At 40.3% G+C, this 13,211-nt stretch overlaps 1 protein-coding gene across 1 annotated transcript in view; it reads left to right on the top strand.

Moving 5' to 3' along the window:
* Positions 1-13,211, top strand: part of col27a1a (collagen, type XXVII, alpha 1a) — a 72,497-nt gene that overhangs the window by 20,790 nt on the left and 38,496 nt on the right. Inside the window, exons 5-8 of the mRNA XM_032539663.1 lie at positions 132-185; positions 2,265-2,318; positions 2,464-2,517; positions 10,068-10,112. Coding sequence (XP_032395554.1) covers positions 132-185; positions 2,265-2,318; positions 2,464-2,517; positions 10,068-10,112 — 207 coding nt within the window. The remainder of the gene's footprint in view (positions 1-131; positions 186-2,264; positions 2,319-2,463; positions 2,518-10,067; positions 10,113-13,211) is intronic.

Here is a 13,211-nt window from a genome sequence, read left to right as displayed (position 1 = left end):
CCCCAACCCCCCTTCCCTGGTCTTCACAGTAGTAAAGCCACAGTCTGCATCAGCTATATCCCAATATGATGATTGATAGAGATCTCGATCATCGTTTGATTATGTTTTTCTCCCATCTGGCTTTTCCACAGGGCGCCCCTGGTCCCCATGGAAACCCTGGCCGAACTGGTCCACCCGGGCTCAAGGTATCTTACACACTCTTGCTCTAACTAATGATCACAAGTCAGTTGGGAGCCACGTTGATTTTTGCCTTACATGATTACTATTAATTTAATGAAATATTTATGATCTTCTCTTGCCTCTAATCCCACAAGAATGTGTTAGATTTTCAGTTTTCTATATTACCTGGAATCCATAAAGGGAACAAGAGTAATGGATCATTGTGACTAAAGAATCAGGGCTATCTGAGTTCACGGCAAGCAGCCTGGAAGTGTAAGACACTACAGTAAAAACAACCTGGCACTTAATCCTGAAGAGCTGTATCTCTTTAACATGTGTGCCGCAGAGGTGAATATCAGGATTCCCATACATATTTAAAGTTCATTAAGGTTGTTAAGATTCTTGGAGGTCAGCTTGATGTAAGCTATGAGTCTATGGTCTACCTATGCAACTGGAGTGGAGAGAGAAGGGTAGTTGGATACTAGGGAAGTTGAAGTGATTTATCAGAGCTTCAGGGAAAGACATTACGAGTGGAAAAGTGAGAACTTTAAATAAACAAATAAATCTGTCTAATTTTAACGTGTAAAACAGGAGATGACCCTGCCCAGTACAAATTCTCTGCATCCCTCATTTGATTGTCTGGACTGATGTAAGCTTTAGCAAACACCCTTGACCTCTGGTACTGTGTGCTCAGATTGAGGAGCACTACCACTTTTTAAAGTGCATTATGAAAATGGCTTGCATATATGACAACTGAGCAGCTGCCCTCCCCAGAGCCCTGACCTCCCCAGGTCACCCAAACAGACTGTGTTTGGCCTTGTCTCGCTGACGTAATTTATAATATTCCTTGTTGCATTCTCTTCACTTTTTGCAATCTTCTTCCCATCATTATGTATCTGGTTTTCACCCTTATCTTACCCTGCATGCTTATCTTGTATTTACTTACTGGAATAGTTATATATACATAGTATTTTTTTCTTCCTAGATGATAAGATGGATACCATCTCAAGTGGTATCTACGTTCTCATCCAGGTCTCAGCAAGGAAGCAAAAAGCATATTTCCCCAAAATTAAAACTCTTCCTCTAAGAGCTAACAACATCCATCACTAATAAGGCTCAAATCGGAGGCAATGGTAGAGGAACTGTAGCTTAGCAAAATACTAGAAACAGCATAAACAGCTAGCCTGGCTCCTTCCAAAAGTAACACAATTTATTTACCAGCGCCTTTAAACCTCACGCATTAACACATTATAGCTTGTTTTTTAAATTCGTACCAAAAAAACATGTCTGGCATTTTATATGTGCCAGATTATTGCTTAGCTGAGAGCAGTCAGCCTGGAGGAAGTCACCACACCTGGCCAACAAAGTAATTTGTGAGCTTTATAGGCGCTCAGTAAGTGGCCTTTGTAGTAGATTGTGTAAGTATTTCAAGAGGTTGAACTATTCCTTTGAGATGCCTATCATGTAATCATAGAAAATAAATAATAATGATAAAAAGGGTAGATAGTAAAAATGTTAGTCAAACAAACACGTTAGATCCAAGAGCACTCAATGAACACTAATGAAGTAATAATGGAAAAAAGTGGAGTGTGTGCAGAGTAGAATTCCTCTACCTGGCAGTAGTGTTGAGGGAATGAGTTTGAAGCGTTTGATGTCTGGAGGTTCACTGCGATCTTTGGTCTTTCATCGCTGAAATGAAACAAAGTTGTAAATAACAGGAGTCCATGCACTCAGCACTCAGTCTAATTTCCGATCCATAGCTTTGATGTGCTGAAGCCCCATTATTGTTACTTGCTGACAATGAAGCTTGCTGTGTGTGACTGGAGGGGCACTGAACCCGCGTAATGCACTGCGCCTAAGAAAAGCATCTGTAATGTGAATAACTAAATCTGGTTGTTTTTTTTTTATCATTTATAGGTTCCTATTATCTAATATGGGATTTCTAGAGCCAATTTTTTTATAAGCGTAACCCTTTGTCCAAAGGAAAGGTGTTGACCATGAATCTATCTATTAATATGATTGTTAGTCAGATACTTTCTGAAACTAAGGTATATTTGGGTTTTTCATCCACACAATGTCCTTCTTTGTGTATTCCTTTTCATCAGGGGAGAAAAGGAGACCCTGGCATCTCACCTGGGCCAGCACCAAAAGGAGAGAAGGTATTATGCCTGAACTTTTCTTACATACAACATTAATGTGTAACAACGTCCTGCTTGGTAAGCTCTTAGAACATTTATGATTGCTATTTGTGCAACCACTCATTGCTGCATTGGTGCCTTTTGACATTGTCACTTTTTGTTCTAGGGAGACTCAGGGATTCTTGGCCCGGTTGGACTGACTGGCCAGGAAGGTCGAAAGGTAAGACCGAACAATAAACCTAAATACTCTTGCACCAAATTCCTTCCAATACTTGCCATAGGAGCTCCTCTGCAAACTTTGAATAATGAGGCCCTTGTTAAGTTTGCATTGGTCATTGTCACCATTTCATCACCCATTTGTTTTTGTAGTCTGTGTGTGTGTGTGTGTGTGTGTGTGTGTGTGTGTGTGTGTGTGTGTAAACCCACTCATCTTTGTAAAGATCTCTCCTTGTTTCCTCCTCCTTAATTCTCTCTTTCTCTTTGTGCTGTGCTCACCATTTTTCCATGTGTGTTGGCTGGATTCAGCACAGAGGATTTTTAATGCTGGCAGGAAGGATGTCATGCGGGATGGGGGGGCAGGGGGGGAGATACAGTATAGGGATACAAGGATGGGGATCATGCTCAAACACAAAATCCCTATTGTCTTAGATGTTACTTAAGTCACAACTTGAGTGATTCATGAGTGTAGGGAAGAAAAAGTGTGACAGCGCTTCTGCTAGAAAGGAGTGGAACAGGAGTGAGTCCAACGGGAAAGTTTGAGTTGTGTATTTCTCTAAGTTCACGATTGTGTGCATGCATTCTTGCGTGCTTGTCAGTGTTTGTGCATGTAAAACAGAGATCAAATAGATACAATAAAGCAGTGATTCCTAACAAGGGGTAACTATGCCCCAAGTGGTTCTTCTGCACTTACCAGGGGTTAGTCTATATCCTTGATGTTACACTTCCAGGAATGCTCCGGTGTCGCAGGAAATTCCACAATGTATTTTCTGTTTCCTTCAGTTTTCTTTGTGTTCGAATTTTAAATCGGTGGATGGATTAATAAGGACTATTTTTGACTGCTCCTCAGATCTCTGCATGGTAAATAGAGACAGCTGGCTAGGTTATTTGTCCAATCTGAGTTGATTGAAAATTATGATTTTGCAGCGGCTCTATGTGGAGCTTAGCGCCAAATGCTGTGTGAAGTAGCCAGACCTTCCTTCAGCACACTTTGGAGGTAGGTCTGGCAAAGAGTAGTAAGTAGCTCTGTTAATTGAAAAGACAGACATAAACACCAACTAGTTAGCTTGTAAGCAGTAAGTGAGCAGACACGTTTTATCAGTAGCCTAAGCTAATGGTTGGAATAGTTAGCTAAAGTTAAATAAACAATTACAATAGTTAGCTAAAAGTAATGGATAAACAGTCCGAATAGTTAGCTTAAAGTAATGGATAAATAGTCTGAATAGTTAGCTCCAGCAAGAGATACGTAGTTGAAATAGCTTGTGTTAAACCGGCCTAAACCATTTATTTAAAAAAAATAATAATCATACTGTAACTTCCAGATTAAAATCACACACACAACACACATACGCATGCACACACACGTACACACACACACACACACACACACACACACACACACACACACACGACTTTGAACATGACAAATGGGTTCTTGAGTTCATCAGACAGGGCTGTTTGCTTAGTCTGGGATCCACTGCAATACAAGACACAATCACCAAAACTGTCTTGATGCTTAGTCAGTCTTCTGTGCTCCTCAGGTCTGAAGTAAAATAATCTGTTTCACTTATTCTTAAACAATCAGATGTAAACACACGTCTCATGGTGGCAGAAGAAGATCATAGACTGCTTTCAGTCACATGAAATAGAATAGAATTGAGCCCACTAATGCACATATTTCAAACAAAGTAGAATAATTAGTTGAGTTATTAAATATAGCAGGTAGATTGTATGCATTTCAGAGGTGCAGAGGTGTAAAGTGCCTCTTCATGACTTCCCAGAGCAACAGTGCTCTGTAACTTAGTGTTGGGCTCTACTTGGATTGCTGCATCAAGTTTAACATATGGTTTTAGTTAGGAGTCAGCTTTTCTCTGTTTGTCTCTGTGTCCAGTTGTATGTCTCTGTCTTGCTCTTTCTCACACACACTCAGTCAGAATGGAAAATGAAAAGCTGGTGGAAAACATTCACAGATTTTTTTTCAAGCTAAATGAGTCTTAGCAGTGATTTGACGGCCTGTCAGAAAGTTAGACAGTGGTATGTGAATCAGAGCTGCAGATGAGAGTGTAAAACATACAGCTGAGACAAGCCAAAAATTATTGTCTGACATTAGTAAGATTACCTGACATGGACAGAAACTGAGAGTGCATAGCCGACAATGTTTACACTTAGATGTGCAGTGCAAATGCTCAGTTGTCTTTTATGAAGCTCAAGTGTACATAATAGCTGCCACTTTGGAGTATATTAAAAAGGCACATCATCACTATGGGAAGTTGTTGCCATGGCATCTTCATCAAAACACACTCTGACATCATCCCAGCATGCCACAGGTATTGGTCGATGGTCCACAGACATGATGACTGCAAAGGAAACTTGTTAAATTAGTCGCAAGGAGTCAGCTTCCTTTCCAAAATCAAACAGGGAGTGGCTAATTAACCCATTTGTGCAAAACAATGTACAATAACTTCTCACAAGTCTCAGCTGTTGATGTTAATGAGTCTTGATCCTACATGCCTACACATTGCACCACTATGACAGAGACGTGAGTCAATGTCCAAACTGTGCTGTGGTAGCGCAGAATGTCTAGAAACAGGCTTTGTTTTGTTCTGTTCGTTTTAGGTCCGCTCAGGTGGAAAGTCCCAGGCGTGTCCTGTCCTGGTGCAGGTCTCTCCACTGAGGCCTGCTGCAAGGTTAATACAATATTGAAAAGCAATGATGACCTTTTTTGCAATTACATTGCAGTGGCAGTGGTGGACCCCCCAGAAACACCCATGTGCTGGTTGTTCCTCTTCTTACATGTCAAGCTGTTTGTCTTGGTTGCTTGGCTCGGTACTCTGAAGCTGTGGTTTCGGAAAACGGGACAACAGCAGCTTTTCCTCTGTTCTGCTCCGTATTTTCCCTTCCACCTTGTATGTCTTTCGCTCTCACAAACACACACACCCACGCACACACACACACACACACACACACACAAGCTCTTTATCAGCCTTAGGTTTACTCTTCATCCGGGAATTCTGGAATTTGACTGCTGGTTTTCCATGGAAAACTTTAATGGAGAAAGCAGTAGTGCTTTGAACGTGAGATAGGAGAGTGTGATTTTACACCGCCAGACAAGCCAAGCATGTTCCGCTCTGTACAACATTTGTTCTACCAAGCACACTCTGGATGGCTTTTCAGTATGGTAGGCAGGGTCAGGGAGAGGGAACACACACACAGGGCCAAACCTCAACTACAAGGCCACATTACAAGGCCACATTACAAGCCACACGTCTTACCTTACTGCCTCTATCCTTCTTTCCTCTACGTCTAGTCCCACAGCTAGTTGATCTGTGTCTTCTCACTGTTTGTCTACCTTTTCTACATCTGTCTTTCAAACTATGACTGCTTTCCCCCCCTTAAAGCCAATACATACTGTAGAGTAGCATTGTGACTTAGTTTAACAGAATTTTAAGTACATTCTTACAGTTTACTTTCACTAATTTAAAAGGAAGTGCTGGTACTGTTTGTGTTGGTATTTGTGAATATATTACTTTGTCTCAGTACCCCTAGAGTCTAGGGGCCCCTAGAGTCTAGGGGTACTGTAGGGTCCTGTCTAGGGGTACTGTAGGGTCCTGTTAGGGTCCTGTTTTATCAGCTAATCGTATTATGTCTATATGTTTTGGTGGATGTTGTTTAAAGGAATAGTTTGACATTTTTGATAATATGCTTATCGCCAAGAGTAAGATGAGAAGTTCAAATGACTCTTGTTTTAATAATAGAACAAGTCAGGATGCTGTTAGGTATAGCTTAGCATAAAGAAGTTACTGCACCCAGCTGTTTGCAAAAAAAAAGCGGGTAAAGCCCAGTAAAGCCCAAATTTGACATTTTTACATTTCTGTTTGTGTACAGATTAAATACATGAGCGTTAGGGGTGCTGGTAGGTGGATTTGTAAACCTTGGACAGAGCAATGCACGCTGTCTATCTGAAAAAAATGCATTAGGTCAGAGTTGCAGGCAGTTATTAAGAGTGCTTAAGAGTAATAGCGTTGTCCCAAAATGTTAGTTAGAGGGTCAATATGCAGCAACAAAAGTCAGTCAACTAATCCATAAACACTCATGTTGACTAAGTTTCTATTCTTGTAATGTATCTTGAGATACATTATGTTCGGGATTTGTTTATAAAAAAAAAGTGCCTACATGTACATGTGCTTTCCACATGTGTTATATATACATGTATGAGGATTTTAGGGTCAATGTTGGGTGACACTGTGCATAGACCTCTTTGTATTTTCATTGCGCTTTATGACACAGGGAAACATTTGTGTGTAAATGTACTACGATTTAATCCTCAGAATTGCTACTGCTGACTAGATAAGATGTTATACAGATCTTTTTTTTTTTTTAAACTAAGTCCAAACCATAGTTGTCCTAACAAGAACATCCTAGAAATACAAAGTAGAAGGATCTTCTGTAATTTTCCTACAGGGGCTAGACAGACCCTCGTTTTCCTCATTTATTGAAGACAGTTTATTGTCCAACATTAATCTGTCTGAAGCTCTCCAAGACCTGTTCCAAACCAAACTCTCTCCATTTATCATCTGCCCACTGTTCAAACTAACAAATCCACATGCTCATCATCATTGTAATTATGGGAGAATTCAAATCAACCATCATCTTCTTTGCATGTTTCACAAGAACAACAAATCATTGCTCCATCTTCCATCATGCTAGTAGTTCAATAGTAAAACTGCATGCAAGCACAACATGCTGCCGAAATTGCGGTTCAGACGGGGATGAGATGAGGGATGTTTTTCCGCTGGAAAGATTTCAACCAAATTGTTGGGTTTATGCAGTTGTTTGTTACGTCTGTGCCCTCCAGACATCGGCATGCAGAGTTTCTGTTCTGCTGTACATGTATGCAGCTAGACGGTTGCCCTGAGCAATCATCAGCAGAGGGAATTTGAAGGGAGAGAGAGAGAGGCGGAAAGATGAAAGCAGCTATGAATGAGATGAGAGGTATATTTCTGCTACCAGGGCGCTGTCCAGTGGAGGCAGACAGTAGACACATATAGTAACTTCAGTTGTAAACACAGACACAAGGCTTGGGATCATTTGAACACCCACAAAGCTAAGTGTGTACAGAGTAGCTGATGACGAGTCAGAAGAATGACATGTCAATATGTCTTTTATTTAAGTTTTCTCAAAATGCGCTTAACGTTCCCTGGGGCGCTCCTCGGCTTAGTGGGGTAGGGAGTGTTACAGGGTGCCACTGGGGAGGTGTTGTAAATGAAAAGCATTATGGTGGGTTTATCTGATTGAACACACATGCTCATTAAGCAAGTGGCACTGTAAACACAAGTGAACTGGTGGGAATGGCCGATCTCATAAGCAAGCTCATAATAAGTGAGATAAGGATCTGAGATGGTCTGGCTGGGGTTGGGAGGCAATAGTTAATGCCCTATGTGTATGTGTGTGTGTGTGTGTGTGTGTGTGTGTGTGTGTGTGTGTGGCTCATGGACCTCACATCACAGCCTGGGAACATAGGCCACTACACATGTTTGTACTATAAGTAAGCCATGTAATAAGATGACGGTGTACATGTATCTTTGTGTGTGTCTGTTTTTTCCTGTCCTGTTCTTCACATGCGTATGTGTGCACATGTGTTGGGATTTGTTATGTGGAGGGACTCTGTGGGTTCAGGGTTACTAGCTACCAAAGACTGGAGGCAAGGCCTGCCCCAAACTATCTTGCGTTTAAGTTGTAGTATTATTTTGTAAAAGCAAACATTTCTTGAGCAGAGTATCAGAGCAACTGTTTTTCTCCCTACCTTAGCCATCCACAAATCACTCTCTGCCATTTCAGCTGTCTGGCTGACTGCATGGATGTATTCAGAGAACGACTGACTGACAAGTGAGGTCGCTTCCTCTTCTTTTTTCTGATTTATGGCACGTGGCAACCAGCTTTAAGGTGCATTACACCCACCCAGACTAAGGTCGCTGATCTTCTTGATAGCTTTTAAGGAAACCATTGACATAAAAAAGGACAACCTCTGAATTTTCTGATGTAAGCATGTTCTTGCATCATCTTATTTGGGCTATGTTGCTCTAAAAAAAAAGAAAAAAGAAGTGTTTTAATCATGGTTTGAATTATTAGGATAAAGAATAGTTTAAAAAAATATATTTGTTGAAGATGTGCTAACTTAAGAACCCCGTGATGACATAGAATAGCCTTTTTTTGGGTCACTACAGCTCCTGAAAAGTAGAGAAGTAGATGGAAAACAACAGAGATCAACCAAAAAGAGAAACTAAGTCTAGTGGCAACAGATGGACATTCAGATTCAGACACATGAAGGCAAGTCAGACAAATTCGTCAAATTAACCAACATTAAATGGAAATCTCTGAAACATCTGTTCTCTCTACAACACTGCTTACCAGGGTTTTCACAAAGTTATGGAAAACACACACCTTTCTGCTTGTGTTACAGAAGTGGTCTGTTGGCACCTGGTGACATCTCTGTTTGTTTAATGTGTATTACTCATGTATTTTCATCCCAGCTCCAGGAGGTTAAAACTTCTGTCTGATGGTCAACAGATGATGTGAGTTGACAGTAAGGCAGAAAAGTTCTCTAACAGAAAGCTTGGACTTGTGTTCAAAACAGAGAAAATGGTATTTTAGTTTAAGGATTAGGTCTGTGATGAAAACATATCTAAATCAAATATATATATTATTGGAACTGTAATATTGGCAAAATATATATTGTTGACACAGTTGCTGTACCTGTCTAAGTACTACAGTAATTGTGAAGTATAATGCTAACAAGGGCAGTTTAAAGTGCTATATGACGTTGTAAGCCAGTGAGAGTGATTATGTAACATAATGAGAACAGGGATGCTGTGTCCTCTCCCCCTGCTACAGTCAGATGTCAGGGCTAAAGGATGGTTTACAGGAACTCAGGGAGGCTTGGCTTGGTACTCTGGAGCTGTGGTTTAGGGAAACGGGACAACAGGAGTCTTTCCTTTCTTTGCTCTTCAGTTTTTATTTAGTTTTTTTCCCTCTCTTTCCTTTTATTTCTCTCTTGCTCCCGCACTCTATCAAACTGTGGTCTGGAAAGGCATGTCTTCCCAGCTTTGATTTAGTTTTTCTCCACTCTTTGTTGGGGGCCTTTCAGTGCTGGAGTCAGCAGAATTGTAGAAAAGCACTATGTCAGGCTGTATTCAGTGTTGTAGTCTGCTCTGCAGGCGGAGGGAGAAACCTGCTATCTGACTCAAACAAGAAGGCATTTATATCCTCAACATGCCATGATCCTGGCTGGCTTTGTGAGCACAATTTCTCTATGAACACGGCCAATGGAAAGTCTGATCCCTTGACAGAAGGGCAGATTGATTCCTTGCATATGGCACTGGACTTGTCTGACTACCCTGTTATCGTTGACATGCGTATTTTACTTTGCACAAAACTATGCTTGTAGTTTGTCAGGTTTTTCCTTGTCTGTGCACTGTTTTTGAATCACTGGGTTTTCTTTCACCTGTCCATTATTATATGCTTCAACTAACTTCCCATGCCTCTTTGTCTCTTTAGGGACAGAAAGGTTACCCTGGTCCAGCTGGACTCCCTGGTGAGCCTGTAAGTATCTTTCTTCATTCCATCAATACCTTTTTTGCTGGCTGTAATGTGGAGCTGAGCAATATATCGATATTATATCGATATTAAGATATGAGACTAGATATGATCTTAGAATTTGGATATAGTAATATCGTAATAGTGTGTAATAGTGTTGTCTTTTCCTGGTTTTAAAGACTACATTAAAGTAAAGTTATGTCATTTCCTGAACATACCAGACTGTTGTAACTGTTCTATTATTTGCCTTCAACCACTTAGACATTATATCCACATTACTTTATTATTGTAAATTATTATTTATATTATTATTATTATTATTATTATTTATAAAAAATCTTATTGTGTAAATATTTTTTGAAAGCACCAATAGTCAACACTACAATATCAGTGAGGTATTGATATTGAGGTATTTGGTCAGAAATATTTTGATATTTGATTTTCTCCATATTGCCCAGCCCTACTTTAATACTATGTAAAGGCTGTTCTCCCATGTCACTGCTATTCTTTACACTTCCATCAATCCCACACTTGAAAAAAAGTTCAACATTTTCACATGTTGCAACTCATGCCAAGATTGTGTAGTGTTTTTGTCCTTGTTGTCCTTGCTTATAGATATAACATCCCTGATACACACCCCATAACCTGCACTTTGTGCATTTGCCCCAATGAGTGTATGGAGTCTGCCATCAAGGCCCTTATCAATGACTAATCCCTTGTATTTTCACGTCTCTCCCCTCATTCTTTAAAAGCTCAGTCGTCATCCACTCTATCTGTGTGTATGTGTGTGTTTGTGTGCAGGCACTAAGCATGCCTGAGGTAAAGCCAGATTAGATTAGCCTGTTACGAAGTACTGGTGAGGACAGACATCTGGCCAAAGTGCTGTGCTGCAGCGGTGCTCTCCAGGATATCAGAATGTGATGCCAAAGAGAGAGAGAAAATAGAGAGAAGAGAAACAGGAACAAGCCAACTAGGTCAACAGTGACACACTCACGGCTATAACACTGCAGCTTTTGAGAAAGTTTTCTTTTATGTGACTTTCTGTCTTTGGACAACGTTTGGCCTCTCCTACAGCATGTTACCTTGATGCTCAATCTTGTGTGTGCATTTCATTTGCCTTATAAGGTCTTTTTCCTCTCTGTCCCTCTTTCTTTAAACTCAGGAAATTAGTTCAATGAACTCTTTCATTCACTGCTACAAGTGGGAGGAGACTGGCTGTTTAGTCCAGCCCAAAAGGGCTATTTTAAGTATGGAGCATCCAGCCTCTTGTCCAGAGCTATTTTCAGTCAGGCTGTCAGGGTCAAACTACTGTTTGTATTAATGAAAGGCCTGAGTCATGGAAAGGAGAGTGAAACATTTTCCTCGTTGTCACAGGGTTTTAAGTAAGTCCCTGTTCTCCGGATGACGTCACCTGCTTAGGGAGTTCCCACACTACTTATCCTGAAAGAGTACTCTTGCTCTCTCACCTCCATGTCCTGTCACTCCGTCCATCCTCAAACACCCCCTTCTTTCCCACAGAGCTGCAACGGTTGGTGATGATGATGACGGCTCTAGCCCTGAGTCTGCATCACCGTAGCAGCGTGATAGAATAATAAGCACAACTGTTTGGCAGTGTGGACTTTCCAGCTATTAAGAGCAAAGACCAGCTATTGTGCATAAAGTCTTTGTTACTGTAATACGCCATGAGCCATGCTTAGAGCCCCCCTTTACTGCTGGCCAGTTAAAGATCCACACATCATTCAGCCAAAATCTTGTTCTGGTTTTAACTGGCTGCATTATGCACTGTATTTATCCAAGAGAGAGAATGGCAGGCACTGCACATGGCTGCACGTCCGGAGTGTGTCAAAGGAAGTTATACATGAACACTTTGCTCTGCAAATTTTGAGTACAATCTGCTGCACACACACACACACACACACACCCACACACACACACACACACACACACACACACACACACACACACACACACACACACACACACACACACACACACACACACACACACACACACACACACACATACACACATACACACACACACACACACACACACACACAAACTACACTACTAATTAGCTTCTATGCACAGTCCACATCTCATTAAATCTTAGCAGTAACCATGAGTCCTGGTAAATTTACTCAAGTACCATACTTACTGTAAGTACCAGTTTAAAATACTTGAGTATTTTCATTTCATGACACTTTATATTTTAAGGCAAATCTTGCAATTTTTGCTACATTTATTAAACAGTTATAGTTACTAGTTACATTACACATTAAGATTTTATATCCAAAAACTACAACAGTAAACACAATACTTAACACTAACATCCTCTTGACAAACTACAGCAGTAAATTGCAACTTTCTGCGCACGTGAATGTATCAGTAATAATAGTTTATATCAATAAAGTTATATTTCCAGGATTGTTTGATAAATCTTATTCCGCAGCCTGGCAAGGATAAAAGATCACTAGACAATCTAATTACACCAATTACACTACTCAACACAGCTTATAAACTGCTTTCTGGATGCAAGACTGGAACTAGGTTCTTCCAAGATAATGAATGAAACTCAATTTGGGTTTCTTGGTGGAAGATCTATCCACAATAACATAAAACTGGTTTTAGAATTGATTGATGACATTCATTTGTTATAGATAGAGAGTGGATTTATTCTATTTTTTGTAAGTTTTTACAAAGCCTTTGATTCAGTGAAACACCCATTTATTTAAAAAAAAACTTTGAAAGACACTTTGTTGGGCTTAAATTCCCTACTTGACTAAAAAGACCCCTATTATTATTTATTTTTCTTCATTTGTCATGTTTTGTCGCTTCCTCAAAGCTGTCAACACTTTTCAACAATTGTACCATCACATTGGGCCCTAATTGTCTGATTGACTGCAATAAAAAAAATAAAAAAATAAAAAACATTCCAGGTGCCGCCGGGAATTTGCCGGAGATGTCCCTCATTTTTGGCTGGATGTCCTCTACCTTCCGCTTCCTTTGCATTGGCATTTTAAACTCTGACTATGGTTAACTGCTCCTCAGATCTTTGCAGGGTAAATCCAGACAGATAGCTAGACTATCTGTCCAATCTGAGTT

Source organism: Etheostoma spectabile, chromosome 16, assembly GCF_008692095.1.
Source record: "Etheostoma spectabile isolate EspeVRDwgs_2016 chromosome 16, UIUC_Espe_1.0, whole genome shotgun sequence".
NCBI classification, from domain to species: Eukaryota; Metazoa; Chordata; class Actinopteri; order Perciformes; family Percidae; genus Etheostoma; species Etheostoma spectabile.
This window is presented reverse-complemented; position numbering and strand designations above follow the sequence as displayed.